The 15,873-nt window shown below is 40.3% G+C and overlaps 1 protein-coding gene across 8 annotated transcripts in view; it reads left to right on the top strand.

Annotated features, from left to right (window-relative positions):
* LOC144491600 (serine/threonine-protein kinase WNK2-like) overlaps positions 1-15,873 on the top strand; it is a 200,261-nt gene that overhangs the window by 131,839 nt on the left and 52,549 nt on the right. For all 8 annotated transcript variants that reach the window (XM_078209644.1, XM_078209645.1, XM_078209638.1 and 5 more), the window contains 2 exons: positions 4,894-5,013; positions 5,381-6,627. In XM_078209644.1, coding sequence (XP_078065770.1) covers positions 4,894-5,013; positions 5,381-6,627 — 1,367 coding nt within the window. The remainder of the gene's footprint in view (positions 1-4,893; positions 5,014-5,380; positions 6,628-15,873) is intronic.

Consider the following 15,873-nt stretch of genomic DNA (forward strand, 5'->3'; position numbering starts at 1 on the left):
CCCTTCCATCACTTTGCTGATGATTGAGAGTAGACTGATGGGGTGGTAATTGGTTTGGTTGGAATTGTCCAGCATTTTGTGTGCAGATCATATCCTGGGCTGGTAGATGCCAGTGTTGTAGTTGCACTGAAACAGCTTGGCTAGAGTGCGGCAAGTTCTGGAGCACAAGTCTTCAGTGCTATTGCTGGAATATTGTCAGGACCATAGCCTTGGCAGTATCCAGTGCCTTGAACCGTTTCTTGATACCACATGAAGTGAATCAATTTGGCTGAAGACTAGCTGGGGAGTTCCAGCGGACGCCAAGATGGAGCATTCAGTTGGTACTTCTGGCTGAAGATTGTAGCAAATCTTTGCGTGTTGCTGGTGCTGCACTCATTGAGCGGATGGAGAGTATTCCACCACAGTTCTCACTTGTGCCTTGCAGATGGTGGAAAGGCTTTGGAGAATTAGGAGCTGAGTCAATAGTTAAGAATATTCACCTTCTAACTTGTGGCCACAGTAATTTGTTGAGTTAAAATTTTGGTCAGTGTGATCTCAAAAATGTTGATGGGGGATTTGATGATGATCAAACTCTGGAATTTCAAGGGGAGATGGACTCTTTTTTGTGGATATAATCATTGTCAGGCACATCTGTGGCATGAATGTTACTTGCCACTTATCCCAAGCCCGAACTTGGTCCAAGTGTTGCTGTATGTAGCGTGGACCACTTCATGAAATGAGGAGTTGTGAATGGAACTGAATACACTGCAATCATTAGTGAACATCCCCACTTCAGACTTTAAGATGGAGGGATTGTCAATGATGAAGCAGCTAAAGATAGTCAAGCCGAGGACAAATGCCCTGAGAAATTCCCGCTGTGATGTAGTAATGAAGTAGCAAAGCTGGAAAAAAAAATCACACTGACTAACTGCAGCGCATGAGTCTGCCGACAGTGGATATTCTTTCTCCTCTTCTCAGAAATTTCTGGTTGTCCCTGAGAAATATTCGGGTTTGCTTTGGAACAGCTTCCCTGCTGTTTTTCTGATTTGGAGATGCCGGCGTTGGACTGGGATAAACACAGTAAGAAGTTTAACAACACCAGATTAAAGTCCAACAGGTTTATTTGGTAGCAAAAGCCACACAAGCTTTCGGAGCTCCAAGCCCCTTCTTCAGGTGAGTGGGAATTCTGTTCACAAACAGGGCATATAAAGACACAGACTCAATTTACATGAATAATGGTTGGAATGCGAATACTTACAGCTAATCAAGTCTTTAAGATACAAACAACGTGAGTGGAGAGAGCATCAAGACAGGCTAAAAAGATGTGTATTGTCTCCAGACAAGATAGCCAGTGAAACTGCAGGTCCAGGCAGGCTGTGGGGGTTACAAATAGTGTGACATAAACCCAAGATCCCGGTTGAGGCCGTCCTCGTGTGTGCGGAACTTGGCTATCAGTTTCTGCTCAGCAACTCTGCGCCGTCGTGTGTCGTGAAGGCCGCCTTGGAGAACGCTTACCCGAATATCAGAGGCCAAATGCCCGTGACCGCTGAAGTGCTCCCCAACAGGAAGAGAACAGTCTTGCCTGGTGATTGTCGAGCGGTGTTCATTCATCGGTTGTCGCAGCGTCTGCATAGTTTCCCCAATGTGCCATGCCTCGGGACATCCTTTCCTGCAGCGTATCAGGTAGACAACGTTGGCCGAGTTGCAAGAGTATGTACTGTGTACCTGGTGGATGGTGTTCTCACGCGAGATGATGGCATCTGTGTCGATGATCCGGCACGTCTTGCAGAGGTTGCTGTGGCAGGGTTGTGTGGTGTCGTGGTCACTGTTCTCCTGAAGGCTGGGTAGTTTGCTGCGGACAATGGTCTGTTTGAGGTTGTGCGGTTGTTTGAAGGCAAGAAGTGGGGGTGTGGGGATGGCCTTGGCGAGATGTTCGTCTTCATCAATGACATGTTGAAGGCTCCGAAGGAGATGCCGTAGCTTCTCCGCACCGGGGAAGTACTGGACAACGAAGGGTACTCTGTCCGCCGTGTCCCGTGTTTGTCTTCTGAGGAGGTCGGTGCGGTTTTTCGCTGTGGCGCGTTGGAACTGTTGATCAATGAGTCGAGCGCTATATCTTGTTCTTATGAGGGCATCTTTCAGCGTCTGGAGGTGTCTGTTGCGATCCTCCTCATCCGAGCAGATCCTGTGTATACGGAGGGCTTGTCCGTAGGGGACAGTTTCACTGGCTGTCTTGTCTAAATGACAGGATGTATGTGCATTTAGAACGGAACAATCTCATTAGTGACAGACAGCATGGTTTTGTAAGAGGGAGGTCGTGCCTTACAAATTTGGTGGAGTTTTTTGAGGAAGTGACAAAAACGGTTGATGAAGGAAGGGCCGTGGATGTCGTCTATATGGATTTCAGTAAGGCATTTGACAAAGTCCCACATGGCAGGTTGGTTAAGAAGGTTAAGGCTCATGGGATACAAGGAGAAGTGGCTAGATGGGTGGAGAACTGGCTTGGCCATAGGAGACAGAGGGTAGTGGTCGAAGGGTCTTTTTCCGGCTGGAGGTCTGTGACCAGTGGTGTTCCGCAGGGCTCTGTACTAGGACCTCTGCTATTTGTGATATATATAAATGATTTGGAAGAAGGTGTAACTGGTGTAATCAGCAAGTTTGCGGATGACACGAAGATGGCTGGAATTGCGGATAGCGAAGAGCATTGTCGGGCAATACAGCAGGATATAGATAGGCTGGAAAATTGGGCGGAGAGGTGGCAGATGGAATTTAATGCGGATAAATGCGAAGTGATGCATTTTGGAAGAAATAATGTAGGGAGGAGTTATACAATAAATGGCAGAGTCATCAGGAGTATAGAAACACAGAGGGACCTAGGTGTGCAAGTCCACAAATCCTTGAAGGTGGCAACACAGGTGGAGAAGGTGGTGAAGAAGGCATATGGTATGCTTGCCTTTATAGGACGGGGTATAGAGTATAAAAGCTGGAGTCTGATGATGCAGCTGTATAGAACGCTGGTTAGGCCACATTTGGAGTACTGCGTCCAGTTCTGGTCGCCGCACTACCAGAAGGACGTGGAGGCATTGGAGAGAGTGCAGAGAAGGTTTACCAGGATGTTGCCTGGTATGGAGGGTCTTAGCTATGAGGAGAGATTGGGTAGACTGGGGTTGTTTTCCTTGGAAAGACAGAGAATGAGGGGAGATCTAATAGAGGTCTACAAGATTATGAAGGGTATAGATAGGGTGAACAGTGGGAAGCTTTTTCCCAGGTCAGAGGTGACGATCACGAGGGGTCACGGGCTCAAGCTGAGAGGGGCGAAGTATAACTCTGACATCAGAGGGACTTTTTTACACAGAGGGTGGTGGGGGCCTGGAATGCGCTGCCAAGTAGGGTGGTGGAGGCAGGCACGCTGACATCGTTTAAGACTTACCTGGATAGTCACATGAGCAGCCTGGGAATGGAGGGATACAAACGATTGGTCTAGTTGGACCAAGGAGCGGCACAGGCTTGGAGGGCCGAAGGGCCTGTTTCCTGTGCTGTACTGTTCTTTGTTCTAGAGACAATACACATCTTTTTAGCCTGTCTTGATGCACTCTCCACTCACGTTGTTTGTATCTTAAAGACTTGATTAGCTGTAAGTATTCGCATTCCAACCATTATTCATGTAAATTGAGTCTGTGTCATTATATGCCCTGTTTGTGAACAGAATTCCCACTCACCTGAAGAAGGGGCTTGGAGCTCCGAAAGCTTGTGCGGCTTTTGCTACCAAATAAACCTGCTCTACTTTAACCTGGTGTTGTTAAACTTCTTACTGTTTTTCTGATTAGCAGCCATGGAGTGACACCCTGGTGTTTGGCGACAATTGAAATTGAAGGATGGCATTCGTGCAAATATGTCATCCATGTAATAGAGTCTGGCAGTTTTTTTGTGATTACCCATTTTTCCTCCTTCCCCCATGCTCTCAGCCCAATGGCATGTCAAAAAAATGCAGTTTCACGTTCATAGATCGTAAGATGTCACAGCAGAAAAACAATTCACATTTGCAGCCTGCACTAGTATTTTTCTCTGCATGGACCATCTACTGTACTTACTCCATGATGCTCATGATATACCCCATGCTATTTCTTTTATACTTCAGGATTATCTTCCAGCAAAATCCCAAGAGTGCCCAGACCCTGCACTGTCTTTTGAATAATGGAAAGAATCCTGTAATTGAATTTCCAAAGCACTATTTTTTAAAAAAACTTTCAGCACCATTGAATGAATTTGAATGATTCAATCACTGTAAATCAGTGGTCCAGATGTTATGGCCGATAAGGCATAAGCAGCCCATTGATATAAAATTTGCATGAAAAAAATCAAAGATAATCTGAAAGTATAAGTGCCCCCTATCATACTGTAGTTATCACATTTGCTTGATTTGGTGGAAAGAAAATGGGAGCAATTTGGAATTCAAGTTGTAGGGATGATACAAATTAAAAGTTGAGGCATGCGCAGAGGAACACCAATGATCTGTCTAGTGTATTGAATGATGTGGAGTTGCCGGCGTTGGACTGGGATGGGCACAATAAAAAGTCGCACAACACCAGGTTAAAGTCCAACAGGTTTATTTGGTAGCACGAGCTTTCATCATGAAGGAGCAGCGCTCTGAAAGCTTGTGCTACCAAATAAACCTGTTGGACTTTAACCTGGTGTTGTGAAACTTCTTACTAGTGTATTGAATGGCATAACATTCCAATGTCATAATACAACGTTCTTCCACAGGATATCTGTGCTGTTTCAGGTGACTGTGACTAACATTGTATATAGCTGGAACATGAGGTGAAACTAATATTTTAATAGCACAGTTCATGCAGTTTTATTTAAGTTGATGAACAGCTAAATTCTAATGCACTGTTTGATCTCTATTACTAGTACTGCATACTGGCAGGAGATGGTTTATTGTATGTCCAGTTGTGGAAAATCTTGCAATAGAACGGTCAGAATCTGCACCAGACATTCCTTCAACTCAACCACAGCCAACTTCTGTTCTGGGTATGATTCAAATTTTTATAACTGTTGGGGTTTGAAATGCAAGGAGAGAAACACATTGTGGCATAACTTTATTAAGATGAGGAATTGGTTGCCTAAAATATAAGATAAATGTTCCTCCTAAAGTATAACATGGTAATGTTTTGCGTACAAGTCTCTTAAATAATTTGATGTTTTACCTCCTATTTAGATATGTGTCCTTTAATATTAACAGCATTGATAGTATTTTAGTGTTTATTACTTTAAATATTAATTATGTGTCGTAACTTTAAGTCCACAAATCGGGTTTTAGTAGCAGTTCTAATTTAGCAGTTCAGCTAAATTTTCAGAAACATTCAACAGTAACACTTTTCATATTCACTTTTTTTAGAGGCAGAAAGTGGAAATGATGATGAGCAAGTGGAATCTATAGCAACACAAACATCTGCTACAATGACTTCACTCACTGCTAATGATAACACCTCTGGACGTCACATTTCATCACCGCCTTTGGTACCACCGCTATCTAACATTATTCATCCAACAAACCTGCCAGTTCAAGTAATGATACCGCCTGTTATTTCTGCGCTATCGATGCCTAAAGAGGATAAAACTGGAAATGAAGCACAAGAGAACGGTCACCAGATACAAGCTGCTATTTCTGAAGGGTCAAATGTTTCACTTCAAAATAAACTTGCGGTTCATGAGCATTTAGAACTTCAATCAAAGACTGTCTGTCCACTGCAGTCAGGAGAAGAACAATCAGATTTGGTTTTTAGCCCCCCCACAGCTGTAGACATGCCATATTGTCCAGTTGTTCAGCCTCTTCCCATCCAATCAATATCTATCCAAGCAGAACATTCACTCCCTACTGAATATGCTGAACCTAGTCCAATTCACAGCCTGGCCTTGGAGCACCAGTCTGTACCACAAGCCTATGTGCCTGATGTTATCCCACAATCTGTTGTAATGCATCAACCTTTTGCAAATCAGGCACAATCAGCCATGGCCATTTCTGGAACAGTCAGTAATACAGCAATAGGTTCTCAGCCCCAGAGTCCTGCACAAGTAATTCCAGCTGTTAACCAACAGTATGCAGCACAAGCGCAGTCTCAGTCTATTACTTTGACTGGCATTATTAGCAGTCAGCAACAACTTTCTCTTGTGGTCGAATCAGATAGTGAAGGTCCACGTAAAATTGAATTTGTAGATAATACAATAAAAACACTGGATGAAAAATTACGTACTTTATTATATCAAGAACCAGGAGGAACACTCCCTGTGCATGCTACTGCAGAGTCTTCTGAGACTGCTCCTATGGGAGAGGTGGGTTGCACTGAAGAGCTTTATTCTGAGCCACTTGGTGAAGTCCTCAATGCTGCGCTTTCTGTGGCTGTTTCTGTCAATGATGTAAAGAATATAGATGCACCTACCCATTCTGTTTTACCAATTACCCAAGTTCCTATTATGGGGTCACCGCCAAGCTTGCCTGCTCTACCTGCAGAGTTGCTAGAAGAAAGATCTAATCAAGTTCTTAGAGAGGTTGTGTATCAGCATGTGACAACACCAGTATTACCTGTAGTGGGCGACTCCATTTTGGCTTCTAAAGCTACAAAGATTGGATCCACTGTTATTAATGTAAGTCATGCTTGCTTTCTTTGTGACTTTGCAAGTTGATTTGCTGTAGAATTTTTAAAAATAGTACTTTTGTGTAGCTACATACATAAATCTGCCTTTATTTAGTATAATTTTCAATTGATCACTTAATGTTAGTATAAAACCAAATTTTCAGCTGAACTTCGTACATTTGGGCTTGGTGGGAAAACACTACCTTGCTGGCCAACCTGTGATGCCAACTTTGAATAAATATTTTCCCAGCTGCTTTCTTTCTGTTTGTATAATAGCCTATTATTTTGTACCTGAATGTAGGACAACATTGAAAAACTCAGGAAGACCATGTGAAAAGACGTTGTTCAGTCCTTCAGCTCATGTTCTGACTGCACAACCAAATACAATCTCCTTTTGTTTAAGCTGCTGTCAAATTTTAAGTGGTTATCTTATGGTGTAAATTTTGAAATGCACTTAAAAAAAATTAAAACTGACATTTGTTGTTCCAGTATGGATAATGTGAAAATGAGCTCAAAATTGATTATACTGATGAATATTTTGGTTGCTTGACGTAATTTGATTTGATTTGATTATTGGTCAGGCAATATCTGAGAGAATTCCAATCCTTGTTTGAATTAAATTATTAATTTCAACAGAATATTTTTAAAAGGTGCAAAACTTTAACTGCTGGTGTTCAGGGAGACTTGGCTGTATTTGTACAGGAATGCAAAGTAGCATTCATGTACATCTAACAATTGGGAAGACACATGGCACGTTGATCTTTATTGCAAGGGAATTGGAGTACGTAATCAAGTGAGTGTTGCTCCTATTATACAGGGCTTTGGTGAGACCCACACTTAGTGTACAGATTTGGGCTCTATATTTAGACAAAGATATTCTTGCATTGGAGGTAGTACAGAAAAGGTTAACTAGATTGGTTCCTCGAATGAGAGAATTGTTCTGAAATGAGAGGTCCAGTAAATGGGCCAATGGTTCCTTGAGTTCAGAAAAATGAGAGATGATCTCATTGAAGCTTGCAAGATTCTGAAGGCTTGGTACAGTAGATACAGAAGTTGGTTGCCCTGGCTGGGGAATCTAGAACACAAGCAGCCTCAGGATAAGGGGATGGTCATTTAGGACTGAAATGAGGAGAAATTTCTTTACTCAAAATTGTGAATTTTTGGAATTCTCTATCCCAGAGGGTTAGGCATGCTCGATCATTGATTATATTTGAGATTGAAATAGTTTTTTGATCTCTCAGGAATCGAGGAATATACAGAGCAGATGGGAAGTTGGAATTGAGGCAGATGATCAGCCATGACCATATTGAATTTTATGGCAAGTTTGAGGAGCCACAATCTACTCCTATTGCTTATGTGCTTGTGTTTTAAAACTAAAATCCCACAAGTTGAAAAGTCTATGGTCTCCCATTCCACCCACCCCTCAAATTGCATGAGAATCTGTTTTTGCAGTTTACTTTGTGCGGATCAAGAATGTGAAGTTAATGATATATAGGGAAAACAATCCTAACACTTGCCTGTACTGAAATGAGCCTTACACCTGGGAGTGCATGGCGTAAGGATTACTGTACATAAACACATTTCCTAGTGATGGACATAGTCTGGAATTTGGAAAACTATGCTTGCTCAACTCCAGGCTCAATAGTGAATGAAGTCTGTGAAGGAAATGTCTCCTATGGATGCATATCAGAAAGACTATCTGCAGTACCTCCAGCAATAGACACTGGCTAACAATTTAAGTACTAATATTCTGGGCATGTAGCTGACCGAAATCACTTCAGAGGCAGTTTAGAAAAGGGCAGTGAAAATATGGACTGACCCGACTGCTCCTTTGCATCTGGGGTTCTCAGCCAGGGATGCAGAAAGCAATTTCAAGGGGCTTACCATGTCTTCAGATTATTTCTAAAACAATTTCACATTAACTCCTTTTATATATTCAGTCACTGAGCGTTTCACTTTCTGAAGCAGTTCCCTAGAACCAAGTATCTTTGTAGACAAAGATGGTGTTTACAGAATTGATGCCACCCAACCCCCATCTGGCTACCAATGGGGAAACAATTATAATTGAGAATGCAGAAGAGGCCAGAATCAGAGAAGATATTTCTGAGTGTTCTGGAGTTGAAGGAGATTAGCGTAGAAAAAAAATTACAGAGTTGGGAGGAGGCAGGGTCATGGAGAGATATGAAAACAAGGATGAGAACTTTTAAATAATGACATGGCCTTTACTGGGAGCCAGTGTAGATCAGCGAGCATAGAGGTGACTAGCCGTGACTTAAGACACTGGCAGCAGAATTTTGGATGACCCCAAGTTTATGGAGCATAGGATGTGGGAGACCAGCCAGGAGTGCATTGAAGTAGTGAAGTATAAAGGAAACAAAGGCACTAATGAGGGTTTCAGTAGCAGATGAGCTGAGACGGGTGAAGCAGAGCACAGTTTTGGAAATTGAAATAGGTGAATTTAGTAATGGTGCAAATATGAGGTCAGAATCTCATCTCGGGGTCAAATGTGACACAAAGATTGTGAACTGACTGACTTAATCTCTGATTAGTTCCAAGGAAAAGGTTGAAGTTGATAGCTAGAAAAGAGTTTAGAGATGGGAGAGAAATGTAAGAAAGGTGCTTGTTCAAGACTAGGGTAGGGAGGAGCACTAAAGGAAGTTTGGCCAGGTGATGAGGGGTGCTGGGAGACACAACTTAAGAACAGTGAATGCTGCTATTGTAACCAGCTGATTAAACAAAATGTGATTAATTCCTGTATGTCTCCGAGCGATAGAAAGGGAACCAGCGAACATCTTATTCTTGCATGTAATTACTTTTGTGTGTGTTTCTGCATCACTTTTTTTTTCCATATACTAGTCAAATGCCCATGAACTGATATGCCAGTCAGCCTGTGTAATGTCGTAGCAGGTTGTCTGACTTTAAATAGGATTGCAGTGTTGGGTATTGATTTCTAAGGGGCATCTTGACAGACGTTGGAGTACGATCTGTTTGGTTGCATCTCCAGAGAGAGATCAATGTAAAAACACATTTCATCTGAAATAATGGCATAACATTTATTGTTATTATGAACATTGATTCCTGGTTGAATAAGCAACTGCATGAAAACATTAAGCCATAATTTTCTGCTTTAAAACCGCAAACCACCACCTTAAACGGTCAGTAGTACTTTTGCATCATCCTTTGTTGTTCTCGATTATTAATGTTGACATTGGAGATTTGGTTTGATTAGTTTGGTACTTCAGCAGATTTCGAGACACGGGAAGCAGAATCCCAGTTTGTTGTGAGATGACTTCAAAGTGTGCAAATGTAAATAATTATCTAATTGGGAAAGAAGGTTTGATACTTGTCTGATAAGTTATTGGCCATTTTGGAGTTGCAGATTAATGTGCAGTGAGTCTTGACGTGCAGTCAGGTTTACAAAGATGAATTTATTAAAGACTTATTATTAGTTGCTTACATGTCGTATTTTCAGTAAGTAAATGCAAACATTAAAACTCAAATGACGAAGACAAAACTCCAGTTCTGACAAAATCCAGACTCGAACTGTTCTCTCTCCACAGATGCTGCCAGACCTGCTGAGATTTTTACAGCATTTTCTGTTTTTGTTTAAAGTTCCTATGAAACCTTTTACACCATATTTTGCTTCTAACACAGATTTGTAAATAAAAGTTGTGAAATTTAGGAACGTGAAAACATACAGATGATAAATAAGGTTATCAGTTAATTTTTAAATTATACATCTTGACCTGAATATGCCAGGACTCATCAAATCTTTTCAGTGTTTATTTCCAGCCTTTGCCTGAGGCCAGGAAACCTGACCATCCATAGCTAAATTCAAAACGCTGAACAATAATGAAGCTCATTGCCTCGTTATAATATTGAAAGTGCCCGTCTAGCTCCTTGGAACAGGTTGATCACCTACTCATCCTGCTGCCTCATTAAAGCTGGAAGAGGGTGGGTTGAAGATGGTATCGGGCTTAGATTTCTGCAGTGCCCCCCCACGTTAACCTGGTTTCTGTGGGTTAGAAATCCCTGCATCTGGTGTGTTGTGCGATATCTCATCTTTTAAAACCTCCTCTTCAAGATATTGTTGCACAAATTACTGAGGGAGTCGTCCTTCCAGGCGCACTGCATGAAGGATATTGCCATTTGTACTCAAACTGTTCAAAAATTGGGGGGGTGGGGGGGAGTTGCCTTTTACAGATCATGTTGGAAGGGCATAGGGCCCATCATAACAGTGTTAGCTGTTTCTAACTGTATGACTATATTTTATAATGGGGATAAGCATTTTGTGCCACAGGTGGTGTTGCAGCGAGGCTGGCGTGGGTGGTCAGTCGAACTTTTATAGCAGGATGGAGAACCTCAGAGGTGAAAAGGGTTGAGAATCCTTGAAATACATCACCAGGCCAGGGAAGATGAATAGTCTTTTCCAGTCCTATACTTTTCTAAAACCCAGTTTGTGGTGTCCTGTAGCACTGCTGTAAAGATGTGGTTAATAGTGCCTGCTCTTTCAGCATTTATTAATCTATATGCATGGACCCTTCATGTGGAGAAATTTATCAGGAGATAATAGACTGTTAGCTGTGCTGCAGAACAGAGAGCCATTGGAGCTTTGTTCGGGTCTTTTTAACAACAGAGCAGTAATCAGTGCTGGTTTGTCAATCCTCTGGCTGGCAGATGGTTGGTTCCTATATAAATTGCTTAATCTCCAATTCACTTTCATAGTATAAGCAATCCCGTAAGATTTGGCGAAAGGAAACATAAAATTATCTGGCTTGCTGGAAAAGGCTGAGCTTTTGGAAAATTGGATCTCAGTATTATGCTGTTCATTGTGAATTAAATCACAAATCCCTGTCACAATTTGTTGTTCATGATTCTTGAGAGTCTAGCAAAAGGAAATGGGGTTTGGCACTCAAGCAGCAATGCTGCTAGCTTTGTGGAGAGTCTCAACCAATGTTGGCCACTAAATGGTTTGTCCACTAGAGCTACAACTACCTTCCCATCTAATCATGTTCAAGGTGCCAGCAATTTTATTGGTTCAATGCTGTTAGATTCCGAGCAAACTCATTGAAATCTCATATTGCTGTCATCTCTCCTTTTTATTTCCTATATATTACTTCTCCGAAGAGATTGTGATGCAGAAAGTGTATTTGATATAACTTTCTCATTGCTGTTATTGTATTAGCAAACATTACAATTTCTGTATGACAGGATCCCACAAATAGCAAATTAAAGTTGGCCAGATATTGGCCAGGACTGGTTAAGAATAATGATCAGATTATCAAAACTATAATGCAAGTCAGATGTCAACTTCTGGTATCTGCAAGTGCATGGGTAAAGCATGTTCCAATTTTCCTTGCTCCTCTAAAGGTTTTGCTGCACAGAACTTGCTGAGTTGCTCTTGTAAATTCGTAAAGTTGCTGTACCTACCCACTGAACATATCAAAAACCTTTGGACTCGTCAATTCAAATGTAAATGAAATTTTAAAGGCTTCATTACTGCCAAAGTTAATTATTGCCAAACTCCTCTAGCACTGAAAGTTAAATTTTAGAAATGTGGAGCCTCAATCCTTCAGATTTTAATTATTGATGATTTTACAACTTTTTTTTAACCTTTATATCTCTTTCCCTCTTACCTCATTTTGCCTACAGTACCTAATTTTACATGGAGTTACATATTCTGACTTAGGCTTTCTTGTTAAGACTCTGCTTACTTGTGAGGATTCATCAGTCTAGTTGAAGAGATATACTCTTGCTTGCTATGTTCATATTGATCCTACCTGCCCTGTAGAGGGTGCTGAGCTGTGGATTGACAACTGTATGCTTTCATTTCAAAACCCCGTGACTAATCACTGCCGACAGCAAAATCCCTATCATGGTTTTTGATGCTGGTAATGGAGGAAGGAATATTGGTCAGTATGCCAAGGAAGTGCCCTACTCTACACACAATAATGCTGTAGAATCTTTTTTGCCCACCTCTGCTGTGCAGGTGACATTGGTATGCATTTTATAGCATTTTATGGCATTTGCTACGGAATAAACCTGTTGGACTTTAACCTGGTGTTGTTAAAACTCTTACTGTATTTTATAGAAAAGACAGCGCTTCCAAAAATGTAACATTTGTTCAGTGTGTAGTGGCCTTGAACCCAATAGAGGCATGAGACAAACTAACAATTAATGCTGACAGCTTCGTAAAAACAAAAGAATCAACTTTGTCTCTACAACGTTTAACCTGACCAGAGTGCCTATTGAATCACAGTTTAATGCATTACAGAATGTGAATTTATCACTTATTAATTTAGCTTTTTGATATTTGCTCAAAACTTGAGTGTTCAGTCTCTATTAGAACCATGAAATTATTTCAGAAACCCACTGTGGAAATTATCACTGGGTGGCTCTTGATTAACTTATTTGCTCTGGGAGCTCAATGATCCGTATAATTCAAGTTTTTAACATTTATATGTTACCCAGCTGATGACTAAAATCAATAGTTTTGCTTTTTAGCCATTCATCTATATTGAAACGGTTTAATAGTCTTTTCTGTATTCTTAATAAGAGAACTGTCTATGATTTATTTTGTTTCTTACTTTTGCACTTAATTTACATTCTTGACACATTTTCAGTTAACTTAAATGTTAAACAAAATAGCCTCAACATTCTCATAACTGCAAGAAAATTGTAGATTGTATGGAACAAGATCTTAAATTCAGATTGAGTTAATACTTACAGGATTATTCCTACACTAAAAACACGACTTGTCAAATGCCTTTGTCCAGGAATGTTTGACTGGAGCGCCTTTAGCATCAGGATGTTGCTGACCATATGACTGATCATACCACAAGCTTAGCACAGACCAAATCGAAAAGTAAAATGTTGAAGATGCTGGAAATCTGAAATAAAAAGTTAACTTTTCAGTTCACATTGACCTTTCATCAGAATCATAGACCTGATCGATTAACTCTGTTTACCTCTCCACAGGTGCCACCTGGCCATTTCCAGCATTTTCTGTTTTTATCTTCGTATAGACCAGATTAATCCGAAATCAAAACTAAATTGGGCATTTGGAACCTGAGTGAACAGGGCAAACAACTTTAACCAATCAGATTGAGACATTGAGAAATTAAACAGAGGAAGGACTGAGAAGCAAGCATGAATTTAATGTCAAATCAGATAGAGAAATAGTGAGAAGGAATGGAAGACTGGAGTGAGAGGGAAATATAGAAATGAAAAGTTTTTTAAATTTAAAAAAAATCAAATTTATCATCGTTAGAATTGCCAATAATCAACCCATAAAGGGATGGGACTTCACATTTGTATTAGTTAATTTTCAGTGCTGGAGAGGTCAGTATTGCAAGTGTAGTTCATATCTACCATGCAAATACAGTAACTTTGTGACATTCAGTGCACGTCAATGGTAAGATGGGCAGCAAGATGTTGTCCTTGCGAATCTAATGGTGGATTGGCGTAACTTCAGTCGCAACATTTGGATTTTGATCTTTAACCATGCATCTGCTCCTCACTTTAAGTTGCTGCATTAATTAAATAAGGCAACACTATTAGCAGTACCATTATTTGACAGTAAACTCTAGTCCCCACTGAATGGCATACCAGAGACAATTTAGCCCATCAGGTTTATGCTGGTGAATTTTTTAAGTGCAAGTCACTTGATTTTTGTCTAAAGTCTTTATTCCACACTTCTTAATATTCTTATTTTGCAAGCAACTGTTTCAGTTCCTTTCTTAAATCATTTTTGCGCACTCCTTAAACTATAATTTATGGCAGAAAATTCAGCATTCCAATCACCCTTTGTCAAGATTGTTTAGATCTAACCTCCCTACAAATTCTCTGTGTTAACCTTGTAATTCTGCACTTATGCCACCATCTTGCTAATGAGCCTAAACAATCTCACTCTTTACCATATCTAACACTGTAATTTTGAAAAGAGACTGATTATAGGAACATAGGAATAAATAATTCAGCCCCTTAAGCATATGGTGTTATTCAATTAGATCATGGCTGATCTAAATCTCAATTCCATCTTTGATCCACGTTGCTTGATACTCTTTTCACAGTAGCTTCATTGCAGTGTTAATGTAAGCCTACTTGTGACAATGAATAAATAAACTTTATAAACATTACAAACAAGATTACACTCCAAAAGTGCTTCATTGACTGTAATCCAGTTGTTCTGAAGTCATGAAAAGTGCTATATTAATGAGAGTCTGTCTTGCCTTATAAAAACTTGTGAAATTAGTCTTGAAAATTTTAATTAGCAACATTTTGGAGGAAAGAATTCCCCACTTCCATCATACTGTGTGGAAAAGCACTTTATGATTTCATTCTGAATAGTCTAGCTCTAATATTAACATTGTGCCTCTTATAAATTCTATCTCTCCCACGCTACCCCCCCCCCCCAACCTTCTCAACACCAGAGAAGGCCCATTTTCTCAAGTCTCTTCATAACTGATAGCTTTTCCATGCTTTTATAGCCTTTCTATAATTCTGATCCCAAAGCTGCAGATGATAAGACATCACCTAAACTATTGGCTCCTGTTGCTGAGCAAGCCAAGCAGGCACATAAAAGTCTGTTTATACTCTCCTAATGGCAAGACCACAAACAACATGGAGGTTCCTCATGTGTTTATTTGTGTAATTTGCAGTTATGCTTTATGCTAATTTAAGTCTTTCTTGGCTGTTATTGTACAAACAGTGGCAGTTGCATAAAATAAGTTCACATCCATAATTCCCTGACTTCAGAAAAGGGGACTTGAACCCCCATGACTTCAAAATGAAGCCACTGTTATTTTGTAGACAAATGTGACTGCCAATTTTCAGACAGCAAGGTCCCACAAAAAGCAACGGCCTACTTCATCAATCTGTGTTGTTAGAATTTGAGGGTTAAATGTTGACTAAGACATCAAAAAGAAACCCCCTTTTCACGTGAATAATACCATCACAAAGCAATGGATTCTCCAAAAAGATGGTGAAAATTTAGAGGGTTAAGTTAATTAATAGTGATTCTGCAGTTCTTCTGGCACCTGATTGTTGCTATTGACAGGTAATCCCCAAAATGGTGACATGAAAACCAAAACGCTTAGGGTGGAGGAAAAATTTGGGGAATACATACAGGAATATATCTATAAGAATCAGTGAAGACGTGAAGCCCTTTGGAATGACTTGAGTCAATTCATTCATCATTTGTTTAAAGTAAATGTTTAGATTTTTAAAAATTGTCTTCAGTAACTAAATGTTAATC

Source organism: Mustelus asterias, chromosome 3 (genome assembly GCF_964213995.1).
Source record: "Mustelus asterias chromosome 3, sMusAst1.hap1.1, whole genome shotgun sequence".
In the NCBI taxonomy this organism is placed as follows: Eukaryota; Metazoa; Chordata; class Chondrichthyes; order Carcharhiniformes; family Triakidae; genus Mustelus; species Mustelus asterias.